Source organism: Coenobita brevimanus, chromosome 101 (assembly GCF_032717465.1).
Source record: "Coenobita brevimanus isolate Jiangsu-jjx chromosome 101, ASM3271746v2, whole genome shotgun sequence".
In the NCBI taxonomy this organism is placed as follows: Eukaryota; Metazoa; Arthropoda; class Malacostraca; order Decapoda; family Coenobitidae; genus Coenobita; species Coenobita brevimanus.
The window spans coordinates 59,629,924-59,652,424 of NC_137054.1; the positions used below are offsets into that span (position 1 = coordinate 59,629,924).

A 22,501-nucleotide genomic window follows, 5' to 3' on the forward strand; every position below is an offset into this window, starting at 1 on the left:
TTCTAATATGCTAAAAAATATTTCAGACTCGAAAATTTGATCAAAATTATGCTAAAAGAATAAAATTATGCTAGATATGGTAACACTGGCAGAGGGGCCACGGGAAAGGGACAGAGGGTGGCGTGAGTTTACCGCGCTACAATTGGAAGCTGTGGGAATTTCAATTTTTTTTTTTTTCTGTATATTCAAGGATATTTTTGTTGAACTTATTAATGCTAAGAAAATCCGCGAGAGGGCAAAACCGTAGACAAAAAATCCGCAAAAAATGCGGGATTACTGTATATACACTCAACCCCCTGCTATCGCACCTAATTGGTCACAGGAAACGCGCGTGATAGCTGAATCGATAGCTGAACTGAACAATCAATGGGAAAATTTCTAATTGGTTTTTGGGTGGCCTATTTTTCTAACTTTTAACCACTTTATGCCTACGATTTCCTGCCAATGTCTCCTCTAACATGAAACAAAACATTAATATATTAATAATAACAGCATAATGAATAAATAAACAACATAAAAGCATCAAACTTTTATAAGGATTATGGCTTGGGTGGTTTGATGGGTTCCGAGGTTTGGGAGTGGCTTAGTTGCCGCCAGATCTCTTTGGCTGTCACCATTTCTTTAGAGTCCACAGCTACAGGGGGTATCACATGGTAACGTATTTCAGAAATGGCTGAGGAACATTTAAGTGGAACAAAACTTGGATGCTATCACACACGCTCCTCACACTGTCGTCAGAGCCCCGTCTCAGTTGTAAACACGTGTTTACCTTATCGGCAACACAGTTTTTTCGGCATAAGAAATATTAACTCTTTATAAGGGTTTCAAAACGAATGATATTTATTCTAAAATACAATATTATTAAGTATTCAGTGTTAGGCTAAATTTCAATGCTGTAGTACGATATATTCTTTTGAGCCGAATGGGTTTTGGTCACTGTTTTGCCCGTTGTGTCCTCTGCAGGAATCCGTACAGATGCATTCCAATTGCCCGTGCTATAATTGGGAATTTTACCACGTTACCATTCCGATTAACCATCGTATCCTCTGCAAACTCATATGAAGTGCCGTGTGAATAAGTTTCGCTTAACCTGTCTTCAAACTCGACGCGTGATAGCATGTATGGTTGTGCATTTGATGTGTGCGTGATAGCAGATAAACGTGAAAGCTGAACCCGCAATAGCAGGGGGTTGAGTGTACACTCAACCCTCAGCTATCACTCTCAATTGGTCCTGCTATGGCTGCCCTACAGCCGAAACCGTGACAGCCGAATTGAAGAACTTATGGTAATAATTCTAATTGGTGCCATGACCTCAATATTTACTCCTAAGATACCCATTTTGTACCACATATTAACATATAATAGTCCAAAAATGAGCATGTTTTATGATGTGATCATGATTCTTATAAATACCCCTCATAGTTGATTCACTGATGTTAAATTTCTTCCCCACACTTCGCTTGGTCTCTCCATTCTCTATAAGTTTCACATTTCCAGTTTATCTGCATAACTTAGGTTCTGCCTTTTCTTTATTTCCCTGCCAGGTGCCGCAGCATTATGTTGGGTGATAGTAGTGGGACAGGGAGGGGGTACGTTGGCCATGGTCATATCATAAAAAAGGTTATTGTTCTCGCTGTCACTGTTCACATTCTGAGGGTGCGCACTTGAATGCTTTGGCGGGCAGGAGACTCGGTCGGACGGCCAATCAGCGCTTGGCTGGCGCTGACGTCACACGACCAATCACGGAGTGAAGCTTTTGTTGGCTGGGAGGAGCACTGGAGCCCAGCCATTTTGAAATTTTTGAACATTTCTGGTGCACAATATCAGGCATTTAGTGCGTGATAAAGGTATTTGGGTAGTTTTTTATATAGGCGTCATAGCGAGATACGCTATAGCAGAACCCGTGATAGCCGAGGGTTGAGTGTATATATATATATATATATATATATACAGTATACTATATCTATATCTATCTATCTATCTCTCTATCTATATATATATCTCTCTATCTATATATATATATGTATAATATATATATAATATATAATATATATATATATATATATATATATATATATATATAGTGTCTTTCCAGGAAAAGTAGTACCAAAATGTGATGTACGGCATCTTCATTAATCCAAACGTTTCGGAGACACAATCTCCATCATCAGTGGATCTAAAAGTTTAAAAGACAACAAACATTGATCAGTGTCAGGAGAAATATAAAACCTGTGTACAAAATATAAATTTACATAAAAAAGAAGAAAAAATAAGAAGAGGGAAGTGATATATAAAGGGGTAAAGTATAAAAGTAGTATGTTTAATCCTTGCAAAATCAGAAAATCAGGACAGGGGCTAACTATGCTAAACATATATATAAAAAAAAAGAAATAAAAAAGAAAAAGTAGGAGTTGACCTGTTAAAGTAGTTACTGTGTGAATAGTGGGGTTGCGCTAGTCAAGTTATTGAGACTGGGTCGTATTTTATGAATCAGGATAGACTCGGCATTGATGAGGTCAGAATAGGACTGACATGAGGCTTGTATCCAAAAATCTGCTAAATATGTGGGGTCGACCTCACGTTGGCTGCTCCACCGAATTCTTGAGCACCAAGGTAAATCCACTCGGACCGGAAGGTTCCTCTCTAAACCCTCTTATTCTTCTATCAGACAGCACTCTCACCTTTCTGATCACCCTTTCTCTTCTGCAGATTTTCGGATACTAACCTCATGTCAGTCCTATTCTGACTTCATCACTATCGAATCTATCCTGACTCATAAAATACGACCCAGTCTCAATAACTTGACTAGCGCAACCCCACTATTCACACAGTAACTACTTTAACAGGTCAACTCCTACTTTTTCTTTTTTATTTCTTTTTTTTTATATATATGTTTAGCATAGTTAGCCCCTGTCCTGATTTTCTGATTTTGCAAGGATTAAACATACTACTTTTATACTTTACCCCTTTATATATCACTTCCCTCTTCTTATTTTTTCTTCTTTTTTATGTAAATTTATATTTTGTACACAGGTTTTATATTTCTCCTGACACTGATCAATGTTTGTTGTCTTTTAAACTTTTAGATCCACTGATGATGGAGATTGTGTCTCCGAAACGTTTGGATTAATAAAGATGCTGTACATCACAACATTGGTACCACTTTTCCTGACAAGACTAAGGTTCCCAAGAGGAAGATCTATTGCGGATATATATATATATATATATATATATATATATATATATATATAGTATATATATATATATATATATATATATATATATATACAGTATATATATATATATATATTGCCAGACGCCTCAATCCCGTTTGGGGTGGCCACAAACAAATCGCCTCCAAGTCGCCCTGTCCCCCGACATTTCACTGCCCTGCTCCCAACTCACACCCCCCTCTCTCATATACCTCTCCACCCCATCCCTCCATCTCATCCTCGGCCTCCCCCTCCCTCTTCCCCCCTCCACCTCACTCACATACACTCTCTTCGTCAGTCTTTCACCCTCCATCCTCTCCACATGGCCAAAGCACCTCAGTGTGTTCCTCATAACGCTTCCTATCACATCCACATCAACACCACAACGCTCCTTTATATCCTCATTCGTCAGCATGTCTCTCCACGTGACTCCACAGGCTCCTCTTAAATAACTCATTTCCACTGCTCTCACTCTTGACTTGTGTCCTTCCAACAATGTCCAAGCCTCACTTCCGTACGTTAGAGTTGGTATCACAATACTGTCATGTAGTAACTTTATCACTTCCATGCTCACTTCCCTGTTTCTTATCACTGCTTTCAAAGAACCAGCAACCTTTCTTCCCTGCTGTACCCTTTCAAGCACTTCACCCTCCAAACCTCCATCCTTACTCATCACACTACCCAAGTACTTAAACGTACTCACAATTTCCAATTCCTCACCATCCAACCTCGCTGTACATTCACTAATTTCACCTCTCTCAAAGACCATCACTTTACTCTTTCCTACATTCACCTTTAGATTCCGTTTCTTACACACTCTCTCAAACTCATCCACCAAGCCTTGCAGCTCCCCTTCGTCTTCACTCAACAACACAGTATCATCTGCAAACAACAGTACAGGGAGTTTCCAAACACTATCCTCTCTCACCAGGGCCACTCCAACATCCACTACCCTACCTTGTACCTCTTTTATTACCCCATCCATGTACAGATTGAACAACCATGGAGACATGACACATCCCTGTTTCAAACCAACTTTCAAAGAGAAAAGTTCACTTAGTTCACCATCCACACGCACTGCAGCCTTCACACCATCGTACATACTCTTCACAGCATTCAACAACTTCCCCTTCTACTCCATATATTCTTAACACTTTCCACAATCCTTGTCTATCCACCCTGTCATATGCTTTCTCCAAATCCATGAAAGCCGCATACAACTTCTTTCCCTTCTCTAGATACTTTTCCACTAAAGATCTAAGAATGATTATCTGATCTACACAACCTCTTCCCTTCCTAAAGCCTCCCTGTTCTTCTCCAACTAATTTCTCTGTTCTTTCTCTAACTCTGTCTATAAGTATCCTACCATACACTTTTCCTATTATACTAAGAAGACAAATGCCCCTATGATTACCACACACTTCTTTTTCCCTTTTTCCTTTGTACAAGGGAATAATTATACCTGACTTCCAATCCTCCGGGACTCTACCTTCCTCCCAGGCCAATCTGCACATCTTCCACATCCATTCTACTACTATCTCTCCCCCATGCTTTAGCATTTCACCACACACTCCATCAATTCCTGGGGCTTTCCCCAATTTAACTTTCTTCATTGCTTCCACAACTTCTATCCTACTGATTTCTTCCTGTCTTCTCACCTCCCTCCTTCTCCCAGCCACTCCCCAGCCACTTATACTCGCATTACTTTTATCCTCTACGTTCAACAATTCCTTAAAGTGTTCTCTCCATCTGCTCACTTTTTCTCCCTTCTCCACTAGTAATCTACCATTTTTATCTTTCACTCCCCTACTAACTTCACTTCCACCCTGTCTTACTCTTTTCACCTCTCTCCAAAACATTTTCTTACAGTCCCTCCACTTTACACTCAAATTCCTTCCAAATTCCTCATCCACTCTCTTCTTACTCTCTCTTACTAATCATTTCACCTCTCTCTTTCTTTCTACATATAACTCTCTCTTCCGCCTCTCAACTTCTTCCACGCCCCTATTTCTCATCCATTCATTGTATGCTTTCTTCTTTTGTGCCACAGCCTGTTTCACCTCTTCAGTCCACCACGCTGTTCCTTGCACCCCCCTCCGTCTTCTCTTCCTTCCACACACCACATCACATGCTGCACATATTTCTTCTGTAAATATCTTACACACACCTTCCACATCTCCCATCTGCTCTAATTCATATTTGCCCAATCGTTCCTCCACTGCTCTCTTATACTCTGCCTTTTTCTCATCCTCTTGTAACCTTTCCACTCTCCTTGCAACTACTCCTTCCTCTCGTCTTTCCCTTCTTCTATTCCTCCATCTTACTTGCATTCTAATTCTGGCCACCACCAAGTAGTGGTCAGAAAGTCCACTCCCCCAACTTCTATACACTCTTGCATCCTTTACACATCTTCGCATCCTTTCATCCACACACACATAATCAATCATTGCCTTCCTTTCATCCAGTTCACCACCCACCCTTCTCATCACTCGCCATGTATACCTGTGGATCATTTTATGCCTGAAGGGGGTATTGGCTATCACCAACCCCCTCCCAGCACAAATGTCCACTAATGCACTCCCATTCTCATCTATCTCAGCAGGCACACCCTACTCACCAACTATTCCATCCACCTTCACATTCCCAACTTTACCATTCATATCACCAATCAAAAACACTCTCTCATTCCTTCCAAACTTTTCCATGCACACTTCTACATTTGTCCAGAACTCTTCTCTCACTCTTCTAGCACGATCTTGCGTTGGTGCATACACACACACAATCGCCCACATTTGTATTCCAACTTTCAACTTTACCCACACAATCCTTGACCCAACTGATCCATACTGTCTTATGCTCCTCTTCCATCTTTTACTCACAACTATACATACTCCTTCCTTTGCCCTCTCATTCTCACCTACTCCTGCAAATATACCCCATCCATACTCCCATTCTCTCACACTTTCTCCTCTCCATTTTGTTTCAGTTATTCCACATACATCCACTTTCGCACCCTCAAGCACCTGGACAATCTCTCTCTTTCACCTCATCATTCGCTCCCCTCACATTCCAAGTTCCAATTACCATGTCCTTTGTCCGGTCCTTGGTCGTCATCGTTTGGTCAGTCCTTGTCCGAGGCTTACTGTTTGTTTTTTTAGTTAGTTGTTTTCCGGGGAGGGGCACTAACCCTCCGCCAACCCTTTTAGTCGCCTTTTACGACAAGTAGGGATACTGGGGGAGTATATATATATATATATATATATATATATATATATATATATATATATATGGGGAGTATGTATATATATGTATATACATATATATATATATATATAAATATATATATATATATATATATATATATATATATATATATATATATATACATATATATGGGGAGTATGTATATATATATATATATATATATATATATATATATATATATATATATATATAATATATATATATATATATATATATATATATATATATGTATGTATTAGTGGGAGAAATGCCCAGGAGCTATAGAAAGTGATTGTGATGGGGGATATGAATGGAAGAGTAGGCACTGGTCCTGAGGATGGACATAATGGGTTGGTATGGAGTACCAGGAGAAAATGATAATGGGAAGAGACTAAAGGATATGTGTCAGGAGAGGAGGTTGTGCATTTGTAACTCGTATTTCAAACACAGAGATGCACATAAATATACATGGCATAGGGGGAACGGGGATCATGTTGAAAGAAGGCTGACTGATTACGTGCTCGTAGAGAGGTCGATGATGGGAATGGTTGCTGATACGAGGGCTGTGAGAGGAGGATGTGGAGGTCTGTCAGATCATATGATTGTGGTATGCAAGATCAAGCTGAAAGGAGTGAGGGGGATCAGGAGAGAGAGAAGCAGTCAGGGAGAAAGACTGAAAGTGGAGATGCTGAGGATCAAAGAAATGGCAGAAGAATACTGGACCAAAGTAGAGGACGAGTTAGAATTACTGAATTGGAATGAAATGGATCTGGACAGACTGTGGAATGCATATAGGGACTGCTTAGTTAGTAATGCCAAAGCGGTATGTGGTGTGGCAAGAGTAACAACAAAGAAGAAAGGTACGGCATGGTGGGATGAGGAGATAAAGAGAGAGGTGGAGGAAAAGAGGAAGAAGTGGCTAAAGTGGTTACAGGATAGAGGTTCAGTTGAAATAAGAACTGAATATGCTGAGAGCAAGAAGCACGTAAAGAGAATAGTGAAGAGGAAAAAGAAGAAGGTAAATGAAGATCTAGGAAGAAAAATGAATGCGAACTACTCTGAAAACAGAAAATTATTCTGGAAAGAGGTGCAGAAAGGTAGAAGTGAAAGCGGTAAGAAATGGGATGGTGTGAAGGATACAGGTGGTAGATTATTAACCCATGGAGATGTAGTAAGGACCAGATGGAAAGAATATTTTGAAAGCCTGATGAATGGGGATAGAGAGAACAGAGCAGCTGTAAACATGATTGGTTTTGGGGGTGTGCAGAGAAGGAATGCAGTGCCAGGAGACATGACACTCGCACAGGTGAAGAGTGCTGTGAAGCGGCTGAAAAATGGGAAAGCAGCTGGGGTTGATGAGGTGTATGCAGAGATGCTTAAATGTAGTGGAGAGTATGGAATGAAGTGCTTGTTGGAGATATGTAAGAAGGCATGGATGAGTGAAACTGTGCCTGCAGAGTGGAAAAAGGCTGTGATTATCGCTGTACAAAATAAAGGTGAACGAAGTGAGTGCAAGAATTATCGTGGCATAAGCTTACCGAGTGTGGTAGGGAAGGTATATGGAAGAATTACTGTATTATAGAGAAAGTAAGAGAGATATCAGAAGTCCTGGTGAGTGATGAACAGGGTGGCTTTAGGAGTGGCAGAGGATGTGTGAACCAAATATTTGCAGTGAGACAGATAGTAGAGAAGGCTTGTGAGAAGGACCATAAGGTGTTTATGGCATTCATGGATCTGGAAAATAGCATATGACAAAGTGGACAGAGAAGGACTGTGGAAAGTTTTGCACATGTACAGTGTAGAAGGTAAGCTGTTGGGTGCCGTCAAGAGTTTTTATGATGGTAGTGAAGCATGTGTCAGGGTTAATGGGCATCTAAGTGAATGGTTCACAATCAGTGAGAGCATGCGACAAGGCTGTGTGATGTCCCCATGGTTGTTCAATGTATATATGGATGGGGTGATGAGAGAAGTGAAAACACGAGTAATGGAGAGAGGGTTGGCATTGGTAATGAATGGTGATCGATGGAATATCTCAAATTTGTTGTATGCTGATGATGCAGTACTGCTTGCAAGTACCGGACAAGAACTTGGTAGGCTAGTGCAGAGTTTTGCTGATGTCTGTAAGCGTCGTTCCTTGAGAGTAAATGTAGAAAAGAGTAAAGTGATGGTTATTGAGGAAGAAGGTGACTCCCAGTGCAATGTAACAGTGAATGGAGAGAGACTGGAATTGGTGAGAGAGTTCAAATACCTGGGTACAGTGATAGAAAAGAGAGGAAAATGAGCAAAAGAAGTTGAAAGTAGAGTGACACAAGGAAGAAAAGTAGCTGGTGCAATGAAGGCCCTGATAAGAAACAGAGGCTTGAGTGTTGCAGCTGCACGAGGCTTACACGAAGGAGTGTTAGTGCCAACTTTAACATATGGATGTGAGACCATGGTGTGGCATGAAAATGAAAAGTCAAGAGTAAGAGCAGTTGAGATGGGACTGCTGAGGAATGTATGTGGAGTACAGAGGGTGGATAGGATATGAAATAATGTGATTCATGAAAGATGCAGAGTGAGGAAGTCAGTGGACACCAGAATTGAAGAGAGTGTACTGAGATGGTATGGTCATGTGGAGAGAATGGATTACAATAGAGTGGTGAAGAAGGTATATCTGAGCGAATTCGAAGGAGGGAGGAGGCGAGGTAGGCCAAGGAGAAGGTGGAGAGATATGGTGGATGAATGTGTGAGGAAAAGAGGATTGGAAGTCGGTGAGGCTAGGGAACTAACAGGAGATCGAGCTGGCTGGATGAATTTTGTGAGATGTGCATGATCAGGGATTTTTGGCACCCCTTTTTAACGTGGCAGCGTCTGGATTGACTCTGTCGGATACGATATGTGAAGTTACAGAACGTGGTGAATGTTTTTGGTGTACCTGACAAAGTCAGGATTCCGGGGGCTTGAATGATGAGTAAATGGAAGCGTGGCCCATTGGATTGGGCAATTTTGGGCTGTCTGGACATTACTACTCCTCACCCTGCCCTTGGGTGGGAAAGGAGGTCCAGATGATGATGATTATGATGATGATGATGATGATGATGATGATATATATATATATATATATAAATGGAGCCTCCGTGGTACAGTGGTAGAGTGTGCATCTCATACACGGGTGGACCAGGGTTCATGCCTCGCCAAGGCAATAAACTTTGGGAGTGTTCACCCGGCCACGTAATGCATTGGCGGACACAAGGGGTGCTGTGGTTGAACCAGTGTCGCTTACTGTAAAGTATGCTTGGACCCAGTCGGCTTGCGCGGGCTGATTACACTTGGTTCACAGACTACACACACATCCAAAGCCACTACAATTACACTTACAAGCACTTCTCACCCTATATACAATCTCTACCAGACAGCTTAAGCCACTTGGTAGAGATACATTGGCTGTATCGTCCCGACTTCGGTCGAGATAGGCCAGTCCTGCAGTGGATACTCAAACGGCTGATGATGATGATGATGATGATGATGATATATATAAATATGGCCATATGGAGAGGATGGAGGGTGAAAGACTGACGAAGACAGTGTATGTGAGTGAGGTGGAGGTGGGAAGAGGGAAGGGGAGGCCGAGGATGAGATGGAGGGATGGGGTGGAGAGGTATATGAGAGAGGGGGGCGTGAGTTGGGAGCGGGGCAGTGAAATGGCGGGGGACTGGGTAACGTGGAGGCGATTTGTTTGTGGCCACCCCAAACGGGACTGAGGCGTCTGGCAATAGATAGATAGATAGATACAGCAGATATATATATATATATATATATATATATATATATATATTGGTGGAGCAGAAATAGGGATCAAAAATCAAATCACGGCTTTACTGGATGTAATACCTACCAAAAGTTGCCAATGCTTAAACTCGTTAATTATATAAAATTTTGATGAAATGGGACTAAATTTTCTGCCCTCTGCCACCTTTTTTTTACCAACCTGTGATACAAATGACACAAATCCTTGGCACTAATTGTATTATACAGTATAATACACAATTATACATGACCCAATATGTGCAGCTTAAGCCAGCAAGCACAACACTTACAGCAAATCTAAAAAGTTACTGTGTGGTGCAATATTCACTCTTAGTGTTACATGTTGGCATGATAGCTCGGGCATGTATACCTGCTTGAATAAAGCCATCCCTTGCTTCTTGTCCAACAACAGCTATTGATATCCCTGAGACTTCCTTTATGCACCTTTCCACTGAATGTGTATGACAAGGAAAACGTGGAATTTCAGTGGCAAGCGGTTTCATTTCGAACCACACTTTCCAGGTCAGCATCAGAGACTGATTTTGTGATTGGAAGTTCAGTCAAGACACATTTCTGTCAGTCAATCAAACCAATGTACTCCTCGGCATTGAGACTGAGAGATGGCACTTGAAAACATCTGATACCACGCTGATATGTCTTGAAGGCTCAGACTGCATGATTTATTGAACACCCAGCTCCCTGATATGTTGTCTCTCGTCAGTTACCATGGTCAGCAAAATGTTCTCAAGGTGGCCAAAGTAGCCATTTTGCTGAATCATTGGATCAACTACAGATTTCAGATCTTGCAACAGGTAGCGTGACCTCTTAATCTGCATCCACAGGAGCTTAGAGCCATCCTTGCATGAAGGTTTGGATATGACCGTGAACCAGACTGGAGCGTAAACCTTTAGAATCAATTCAGCAATTGTTTTGAGATTATCGCTAGGCCTTTCTGTCACAACAAACAAACGCAGAACTCGACTGGCCAGTGTGACCTTGCAGGACATAACAAGTTTTCCTGGCTGATGATGTAAGAAAGAGACAGAGCAATTGCCAGTGATTACTGCTTGGCAAATATCCAGTAAATACTACTGATCCAAACTCAGATCTTCAATGATGACATCCAGAAATTCACATGTTATTGGCTCAAAAGCAACAACCGACATTCCCTCACTATTTGCCAATAGAGAACCCATAGGCCCTGAGAAACTTCTTGGTCCTGTCGTGCAACCATCCAGATGTTCGAACAAATGACGTAGGGGAAGTTCAATTGCATACAGAAGGCAAACAAATCACTGCAGAGGATGTTTGACATGTTCTTCAAGAGGTTTTATAACACTGCCCTTTTTCCTTACGTTCACTGCAGTGCCATCACATCCAATTGCCACCAGCTTCTGAAATGTCTATGCTATTTTCACCAAGAAAATGGATGATAGCCAGCTTTATGCTTGCAGAACTGCCATTTTCAGTTTTAATGTGACCGAGATAGTTGAAGCCAGGCTCCTGTACCAATGATATATGTTCCTCTACAGTCACTCTCCGGTGAGCTGTGCCATCAACTGTTTCAAGAGTCAGTGTTTTATCCTTTCTGCCATCAAAATATAGGCCCTGTATTTCAGCAGTAAGACTTGCTGCTTCAGCACGGATGGTTTCACGATACGTCTGCCGTTCTCTTCTAACTTTGCTTCTATCAATGACATCACTGCAGTCCTCAGATGCTATTATGCCATAGTCTTCCAAATCTGCAGATGAAAACTCTGCCACTGCCCTATCTGGGGCTGCATGTCACTCTGAAGCCCTCACAGTATTCTCTAGCCAACATCTCTGCTGTGACTGTGATGCTGCTTGAGAAGTACATGCAGCAGTAGAAGGGTGTAATTCTTGCGGAGTACATGCAACAATATCAGATAGTATTTCAGTGTCACCATCTAAGCTTCCACCAGGTTCATCTTCTGCAGAACTGCTGAAGCTGCTTTCATTTTGCTTTGATGCTGATGAACTGGCACTAGCTTCAAGGTGATACAGGGCTAGCCTGTCTTGTTCCTTCAACTTTCTTCTCAGATGCTCCTGTAACCTCTTTGTAGCTATGCTGTCAAGTGGCCCTGTCATCATCTTGCATGTGATTTGTTTATCTTGAAGAACAGACAGTTCAGAAAACGGAAACTTGCAAGACTCTGCAAATGAACATGATGAATGGTTGGCACATCTGCATGCTGCAATGTCAAAAATCTTCCTGGCTTGCTCCTTGAATTCAGTGACTTTCTGTTCATAGTTTATTTCTTTTTTACAGTGGGTATCTCACAAGTCTGAGATATTTATCGTGGTGATTTTGTATCAGCTGTATAATGCAGGTTGATGTCACAGTAGGTATTGATGCTCAGGTCCAAATTTCTTTAATTTTAACACCCTGGTCATCAGACACTTCTGCAACAATTGGTTCCTTTTTTTAATTACTCTTCAGTTTCAGTCTGACCCACTGAGAGTCCATAAACATGTCTTCAATTGCTGGCAAACTGCTCATTTTCATTCTATGAGGATTACTGAAAATTTGGCATGCCGGAGGTTTTCTCAGATGACGCTTTTAACAAATTAGAAGTATTACATGCATTATATAATATATACACTCAGGTATTCACAAAACACTTGAGAAGCGTATATCTGAAACCTTATTTGCCTTGTCCCCTAATGTATCTGACATGACTGAACATGTCCTGGCTTATAAAATTAGCAATTTTTGTAGAGGGCAGAAAATGTTGGTTTTAGAATGCCAAATTTTACATGCAGGATATGTGGAACAAATGACAACTCTTAGGGGGTATTATATGTCATAATTCAATTTTTCATTTTTTTCACTCAACTCTAATAACATACACACACACACACACACACACACACACATATCTATCTATCTATCTACTGCCAGACACCATAATCCCATAAGGGGTGGCCATTTGACTTACATATATATATATATATATATATATATATATATATATATATATATACACACTCAATCCTCGTAAATCGCGTGTTCATAAATCTTGGATTCATAAATCACGGCTAGGTGGCCGTCAGACTGCCAGCAACCTTAAATCACTGTTAAGTCACGAAAATCACGAATCTAGGCACCCAAGTGGGCCTTTTCCAAGGAGAACCGTAAACTGCGGCATTCAAACTGAAAATCGCGACCCAACAACCAATCACCGCGCATCCCTGGTGGCATATGTACATACTAATGCCGCCATGTTGTTATTGTTCTTGTACCGCCAGTCCGCACACTACAGACTGTCGACGTGGAGTACGAGAGTTACCTGCCTTTTTTGAGCAACTTTCCCTCGCCTCCTACCTGCCATGGATCCTCCCGACCCCCCAATGAAGCGCTCTAAGCAGTAGGGCGTCAAGAAGCTGCCGCAGTTGTCGTACAGTCAACGTTTGGAGCTCATTTGTCGTGTTGAGAGGGGAGAGAAGTTTTCAAAGCTGGTGAAAGAGTTTGAGAAGAACAAGTGCTGAGAGGTTCTAAGTTCTTCCCAACACCACCCCACTCCATTCACTTAAGCAATTTCGTCATAGGATTAAGGTGAGATCCCTTAATACATGCACTGAATATTCCTAAATTTGTATGATTCTGTTTGATGGTGCCTAGACAGGTGTAGGTAGGGTGCTGTGGGGGCGAGTTGGCCAGTGTCCAGACCTAAATTAATTTTTCACATAAGAGTTATTATTCATAAATCACGGAATTCATAAATCACGGCAGCGGTCCAGGCCTAAATTGCCGCGATTTACGTGGATTGAGTGTATATACTGTATATATATATACAGTAGGCTCGCACAGTGCACGAGAGATTGGGCGGTCCACGACCTCGCGCACTGGGAATTCACGTACTAGGAATACATAATCTTATGGGAATAATTACATATGGGCGGTACCCCCTTATACCTGGACATTTTTTGGCCCTTAGAGACATAATAAAGGTCATATTTTTCAGACATTGTACTAAAGCTATAGCTACAATAACAAAAATATGGGTAGTCACCTTAACAACAGTGGACAACAGGCCTGATGACCTTAAATAACAGGGGTTCCGAGGAGCGACAACACTTACAGAGCCGCACTCCCCACCGCACCTCCCACCGCACCAACACTTCCTTCCACAGACTCCTCTTGAGCACCTTCCCCAGGAGCATCAAAGTCACTCACTTCGGCCATAAACCCTTCAAAGTCCAGTGCTACCACTTCTGCGCAGTACAATGCCAGGGAATTTCTACGCATCAACATGATGACACGTGATGCGCTGTGTGAGGGGTGGTCACGCACTAATAGAAAATGGCATTTTTGAGCCACTCCTTTCCTCTGCCTCGCATTCTGTGCGGTAAACTCACGCATTCAAGGGTTTTTGGTTATGATTTTTGGTCACTCGCGCACAATGCGAATCGCGCACTGCGATGACGCGCACTGTGAGAACCTACTGTATATGTAAATACAGTACCCTCGCATCCAGTACACGTTCGTTCAGTACTATTCTTGTCCAGTACAGCCGGCAAAAAAATAATACAGCTTATTACTGTAGTATGGATTTGTTGGTATAGTACGGATCAGCTGTGCAAAGTGGGCCAAATCCGAGGAGTTCTTCTCTAGTACTGACATGCTGCGTCCAGTACTATTACCCGTGCACCCGCGGGAAGATGGTCAACACCGAGGAACGTTTCCCTAGTACTGCCGCACCAATCCAGTACGCCATCCTCATGACTCGTGACGTGTGCCAGTCAAATGGCAGTATTGCCTTCTCCCTGATGACGAAAATGACGATGTGTCAGTGTGTGACTATGAGGGATTTATGAGGGAGGTTGAGGCAGAGTGGCCTCCTCAGGATCCTGAAGGCCTTCCTCCAAGGGGTCAGTAGGACCTCCTACAGCCTCAGAAACCCCTCCTCCTCCGTCCCCCCCAACCCATCACCACTCACCTTAAAGGTTGATAAAATCTTAGTTGTGTCAAAATGTAGTTAAGTTGAATTTTGGGGGGACTTTTTCAAGGCTTGTCTGACATTATTCATTTTTCCCATACGGTCTGTTCTTTGTCCAGTACAGATTTAGTCCAGTACGCCAGCATTGTCTGATAAAAATATCGTACTGGACACAAGGGTACTGTTTATATGCTGGCAGTGATGCATGTGTAAGGGTAAATGGGCATCTAAGTGGATGGTTCACAATCGGTGTGGGTAGGCGACAAGGTTGTGTGATGTCCCCATGGTTGTTCAATATACAGAACATATGGATGGGGTGAAGAGAGAAGTAAAAACAAATAATGGAGACAGGGATGGCATTGGTAATGAATGGTGATGGATGGACTATCTAAAATTTGCTGTATGCTGATGATGCAGTCCTACTTGCAAATACCGGACAAGAACTTGGTATACTAGTGCAGAGTTTTGCTGATGTCTGTGTGCGTCGTGCCTTGAGAGTAAACATAAAAAGGGGTAAAGTGATGGTTACTGAAAGAGAAGGTGACTCCCAGTGTGATGTTACAGTGATTGGAGAGAGACTGGAATTGGTGAGAGTTCAAATACCTGGGGACAGCGATAGGAAAGAGACGAAAATGTGCAAAAAAAGTGGAAATTTGAGTGACACAAGGAAGGAAAGTTGCTGGTAGTATGAAGGCCTTGAGAAGAAACAGAGGCTTGAGTGTTGCAGCTGCATGAGGCTTAAATGAAGGAGTACTAGTGCCAAGTTTAACATACAGATGTGAGACTATGGTTTGGCATGAAAATGCAAAGTCTGGAGTGAGAGTACTGGAGACGGGACTGATGAGGAATGTATGTGGAGTACAGAGAGTGGACAGGATACAAAATAATGTGATTTGTGAATGATATGGAGTGAGGAAGCCTGTGGACACTAGAATCGATGAGAGTGTACTGTGATGGTAGGGTCATGTGGAGAGAATGGATAACAATGGAGTGGTGAAAAATGTATATCCGAGCAACTCTGAAGGAGGGAGGAGGCGAGGTAGGCCAAGGAGAAAGTGGAGAGATATGGTAGATGAGTATGTGAGGATGAGAGGTATGGAGGTTGGTGACACTAAGGAACTGACATGAGAAAGAGCTGGCTAGTTGAATGTTGTGAGATGATGTGCATGATCAGTGATTTGACACTCCTTTTTAGTGTGACAGCGTCTGGACTGACTCTATCAGATATATTTATGCGGAGCTGCAGAATGTGGTGAATGTTTTGGGCATATCGGATAGAGCCAGGATTCTAGGGGCATGAATGATGAGTGGATGGAAGCGTGGCCCACTGGAATGGGCAAACTTGGGCTGTCTGGATGTTGCTACTCCTAATTCTGCCTTAGGGTGGGTAAGGAGGTCTGGATATATAAACTGTATATGATTAGATGATGAATGAATGAATGAAATACAGTACTGTATATATATATACAGTAGTCCCTCACTTATCTGGATGCTCATTATCCAGACGTGTTCATTATCTGGACACTGGACCTTGGCTCTATTAAACTACTATCCGAATTTACTTGCTATTATCTGGAGGTAACGTGCCCAAGAATTTCAGCCGGCCAACTGACATGTCCAAACATTCGGTATCGTGGCCGCTGGGCTCAAGCCATGAGCGGGAAGTAGTCCATAACCCACAACCAGAGCTAAAATGTCCGTCCGCCCCTGTTCTGAACAGTCAAAATTGCGCACCCGTCCGATCACTCCCAATGAACCTCCAGCACCCAAGTAATACGTCTGTAACCCACAAGTGGTGTCAAAACTTCCGTATGCATCCCCATTGAATGTCCAGTATTGCACGGTCACCAGGCTAAGTCTTTCCTAGCTGCCACTGAGATTGTAACACAGACTGCAAGCCACGAGTACATGCTTGGTGACAGCAGCTGTCCGCCTCTCTACCAAATGTTGAATGTCACGTGGCCATCAGGCTAAGTCTTGCCCAAGCGCCACCACCATTGAACACAGACCACAAGTCATGAGTACAAGTTCGGTGACAGCGGCCGTCCGCCTCTCTACCAAACATTGAAAGTTGCGCGGCCACCGGGAGACGCACACACACACACACACACACACACACACACACACACACACACACACACACACACACACACACACACACACACACACACAAAGAGAGAGAGAGAGAGAGAGAGAGAGAGAGAGATTCCTTCCCATGATATGATTACAATATCAATACAGTAATCTCTGTACCAATGCATATGACAGTACTGTACACAGTACTGTATGTGTGTATGTACTGTACAGCACACTTCCATTCAATATAGATATTTGTTTCAATACCACAGTCAGCCACCTTAGCCAAGCAGCCTTAATGGGATAGGTTAGGTTTGGTTAGGTTAGGTAAGGATAACCTATGTAATTTTGCCTGGGAAACACACTGAAAATATTTTTGAGAAAATCCTTTGGTTATTTTTAAAAGGATGAGGTGAGCATTGTTCCTAGCTGAGGGGTATCAGTAGCATGACCACAAGCCATAAAATAAATGTACAATAAAACTACTCGTCCACCTTTACACCGAATGGCAGGAGTCCGCTGGCCTCCGGGATTAGTGCGGGGCGAAACCCCCCACCACGCACACTTGTCCGCTTCCCTACTGAATGGTCAGAATCGTCTGGCAGGCCGTATTGGTCATACACTGCCTGAGGTGGTGATGTACTGGTCGTCCACTGTTGCTGTCACATACTAACCATTGCCTGGGCAAATGGAAGTGAACCTTATATGCGGAAGTTAGTGTGCCAAGTATTGCTTCCTCTGTGCTTGGACACAATGGTTGGGTGCAATATGGCAGTGCTGTACAGCTTACTGTCCAGCACATGCCCGCACCTCACTTCCCACCTTTGTCTTGCAGTAGTGGCTTACTTGTAACAATGGCTGTAAATGCAGTTGTATTTGTGGTGGTTCCCTACCTTCTTCAGGTTGTGGCCCTCCTATGTTGTATTCTTGTATGTGTGGGGTTGGCCCCACCACCACCTAAGAAGCGGAAGAGGAAGGTTCTGACTCTGGAGAAGAAATGTGAGATACTGGGAACAGCTGACAGGTTGGACCACAGGATGCGCTCTTCACGAATATGATCTAGCCCAATCAATTTGATTGATATCGAGAAGTCACGTGACAAGCTTACGCAGTATGGACAGGACTTCACTGAAAGCACACACTGGGGTGACAGGATGGCAATGCCAGGCCTGGCACACCATTATCGACCAGTCGACACTGACGTGGTTTCATCTACAATGTGGTGCCACTGTGCTAGTCTGTGGGACTGAGGTGAAGGCTGCTGCTGAGAAGTTCGCATGCCTGCACAACGTGCACGACTTCAAGGCGTCCGAGGAATGGCTCTTTCACTTTAAGCTTCGCCAAGGACTTACTGGCCGTCAGGAACATGGCAAGGCCTTGGATGCAGCAGCAGAGGAAGTAGAACCTCTTTTGCCTGAATGAGCAGTGCCTGATCAAAGACAAGGGCCTTGCCCTTGGTAAAGTCTATAATGCTGATGAAACTGGTCTGTTTTACCGCTCCTTGCCCATGAACATCACAGCTGAGGAAAGGGGGAAGACTGTGCCTGCTCGGAAGTAGTCCAAACAACGTGTCTCTGTTTTGTGCTGTGCCAATGCTAACAGGATGCACTGCCTCAAACCCATTGTTGATAGGCATGCAAAACAACCATGCTGTCTCTGCGGATTGATGGATAGCCTGCCTGTTGTGAGGTACCATTCTGTGAAGGCCTGGTTTGCCACTATGCTCTTCAGAGATTGGTTCCACAGACATTTCGTCAAGGAGGTTATCCATTATCAAACGAAGGTACTTGGTATCACTCGCGACCAGGTGAAGGCAATCCTGCTCCTGGACAATGCCCCCGTGCATCCGTCTGAGAAAGAATTTGGTTGCTTATGACGGGAGGATTAGGTGTATGTTTCTGCCACCTAATACAACTGCTCTGATTCAGCAAATGGACCAGGGTGTTATCGTGGCTGCAAAAAGACTGTACCGCCGGAGGTTCCTGAATGAGGCGATGGTGGTGCTGGAGGACGAGAACGCAGTCGAGGAAACATGTGGGGAGCAGCCCTTGCAGAATCTTCGGAGTTATGACCTGAAGTCTGCAATGTTCAACTGAGCGAAAGAGTGGGAAGAAGTCTCCGTCGAAACCCTCAAAAGCAGTTGGTTTCATCTCCTGTAGAGAATCAAAGCTGAGCATGACTTTGAGGCGTTTGAAGTGGATGATTTCCACAATCACTTTCGAACAACAGGAAAGCAGATGGATGTTGACGACATGAAGGATTGGCTGGATGACAATGGCGGTGATTCTGGTTATCAGATCATGTCTGATGAGATCGCCGCTGCTGCCTCTGCGGGCATGGAAGAGGACAGCAGGACTGATGAGAATGAGAATGACTCGCAGCCCTCTGCAACTCCTTCAATCCCTTGTCTGTGTCATCCGTGGTACTGGAGGGGGAGCTGAAGCATGCCAAGCACCCACACTGTGACAGGGAGTTGGTGCTGCTCCGCCTCGTGATGGAGCTGTGGGAAGTCTGGGACACTGTCATCCTCTGGCAGAATCATCGGTCCTATCGTCAGACCAGGATTGACCCCTTCTTCAAGCCTGTGACCCCTACGAGTGCCAGCCCATTCTCGTCACCACCAGCACATTTCCCGCCTTAACCATTGGACATGCAACCATGCACATCAAGAGCCATTGAGTCTCCGCTGGATGTAAGTTTGCAGCTGTCTTTGGAGTCTCCTGAGATGGGTAGGCGACCATCACCTCACTGTACGTCACCGGTCATCACCCACCTCCGGCAAGTTCAGGACGAGGAGGAGGAGGAGTTATGGGACATGTGCTAGGCACAAATATTTGCCACTAGACCACATGGGACAACTCTACATCTGCTGAAGGTGTGCGGGTTAAAAAGCCTGTCTGTGGTGCGCTGGGTGGTAATTACCCCAACCAAATGTTTTTCGGCAGGTAACTTTAGGTGTTTTTCATAGTTTGCTTGGTGTTAAAATTTATTTAAGATAATCCTATGTACGTCTGGATGTTACAATATGGCAGAATGACCTGAAAACAGTGACAAAAATAGGAGGGGTATTGTACATACAGTAGCATTTGGGTAGGGTGTTTCTTGGTTTTCAATTTTTTGTTGCATGGTTTTCCTGGTGCTGAAAATTATTTTGGATAATCCTATGTATGTTTTGATGTCAAAATATGGCAGAATGACCGGAAAACACTGCCAAAATATGGAGGGGTACTGTACATACAGTAATGTCTAGGTGGGGTAGTTTTTGGCTTTCAATGTTTTTTGCATGTTTTCTTGGTATTGCAAATAATTCTGGATAATCTTATGTATGTTCTGAAGTCAAAATATGGCAGAATGACAAGAAAACACTGCCAAAATAAGGAGAGGTACTGTATACACAGTAGTGTATAGGTAGGATGTTTTTTGGTTTTCAGTGTTTTTTCTGCATGGTTTTCTTGGTGTGTACCATTACTTTGGATATTCCTATGTGTGATCTGACATCTAAATATGCCTGAATGACTGGAAAACGCTGCCAAATTAAACACAGGTGCTGTACAAATAGGTTAGGTATAGGTTGGAGGTGGGTATAGGTAGGGTCTGGGTATGGTTGGGGAATAGTGTTCATTATCCAGATGTTGCCACTACTGGGACATGCCTTTGGCTCTATTATGTCTGTATAAATGAAGGATTACTGTATATGAATTCCCCAAATCCGGCAAATCCTGAAAGCCAGGAAGCCCTTAATTACAGGCTTCTCAGGTAAAAATTCAAGTACCAGTACCAGGTACTCAAAACTCTTTTTTTTTGGGGGGGCAACTGACCAAGATAACAATCACATATGGCTTCAGTGTTTAAACTTAATTCTAAAACAGTGAGGATTACTATGTACAAAGCACAGAATACTGAGGATTCTCTTTGGAAAACTGTACCAGGTGTTCTCTTTGACGCAGATGATTATAAATGCAGCAACTCATGCCGTCCTTGTGACCACTGTATCATGAATTTACTCCAATATACAGCACAGTTTACCTCAAACTCTAAAGGACAGTGAATTTCAAGACTCCAACCAATGACAGTATGCTGTGATGTTTGAACCTTAATTTTCTGGATAAAATGTGCCAAATCTTTATTTTCTAAAGAATATTATTCTTTGGGCAATAATTCTGCCTCTACCCATTCCACAGGAAATTTACTGTACTTACTTGAGTTTGCTGGGTCCCTGTCCATAACCTTTACTCTCAAGCTTTCGATAGAAGTTCCTGAGTTTGGCCTCAAAGTCCCTGCGGTGAGGTGCTGGGGCTCTGGAAGGGGCACGGGCCAAGCCTGGGGAGGCCTGGGGTGAGGGTTGGGGAGACCCACGGGGAGACATGCCCACAGATGGTGGTACATATGACATTATCTCGTGCTCAAACAAACTATAAAAGGAAAAAGGAAAATGGCTGTATAAAACACTTACTGCATAAAAATATGTGAAAAGCACATCAAAATCCATGTATGATACAAACTCTTAAGTATAATACATACTGAAAAGACTGGTATAGGATGACAACTAATCATAAATGTAATACAACTAAAAAAATTAATAAATAAACTACCTAAGGAGGATAGTGAGGTCAACATCGTGGCTGAGGCGATCAAGAGCTGCAGTGCCGTCAAGCCTAATGGAAGTGACTTTGTCTCTCAGGGCAGCTGATGATCGTAGTCCCCCATGACGCTCACTCAGGATATCCATGATATTAGGCTGTCGCAACCATGCCACCACCTGAAAACACACATACACATGGAAACATCAGTGATTAGTGGGGAAAGAGTAAACATTACATATGGCTAGGCACTGTGAACAAGACTGTTAAGAGTAGGGAACTGCATAGTACAGTACTTGACATGCCTGAATAAAAGAAAGGTCTTACCAGCATTCAGTATTTTCTGGATGTAATACAAAACAGAATTACTTTCATCTTAGGTGGAAGTGATTTGGACTTTGCCAGTTCCCTCTACTCATCATGCAGGTACATTAAGGTCGAAATATAATTTTTTTTTATGTTTTTTTTTTTTTCAAAATTTTGCAAGAACCTAAATAATATTAATATTCTGACACATCTGTGAAATTATGCATGAAATATTATTTTGTAATATTACCACGGTAAATGCACAAATGTCATTCCGCTTCACCTGCATGGCTGGTCTGTGAGAAAGAGAGAGAGAGAAAAAAAAAACTATGGTAAC

General features: G+C 42.9%; 1 protein-coding gene across 1 annotated transcript in view; it reads right to left on the reverse strand.

Moving 5' to 3' along the window:
• Hecw (Hecw ubiquitin protein ligase) overlaps positions 1 to 22,031 on the reverse strand; it is a 288,203-nt gene extending 266,172 nt beyond the window's left edge. Inside the window, exons 1-2 of the mRNA XM_080284513.1 lie at positions 21,871 to 22,031; positions 21,478 to 21,690 (exon numbers count right to left, since the gene is read on the reverse strand). Coding sequence (XP_080140639.1) covers positions 21,478 to 21,690; positions 21,871 to 22,007 — 350 coding nt within the window. The 5' untranslated portion in view covers positions 22,008 to 22,031. The remainder of the gene's footprint in view (positions 1 to 21,477; positions 21,691 to 21,870) is intronic.
• Positions 22,032 to 22,501: the final 470 nt, after the last annotated feature.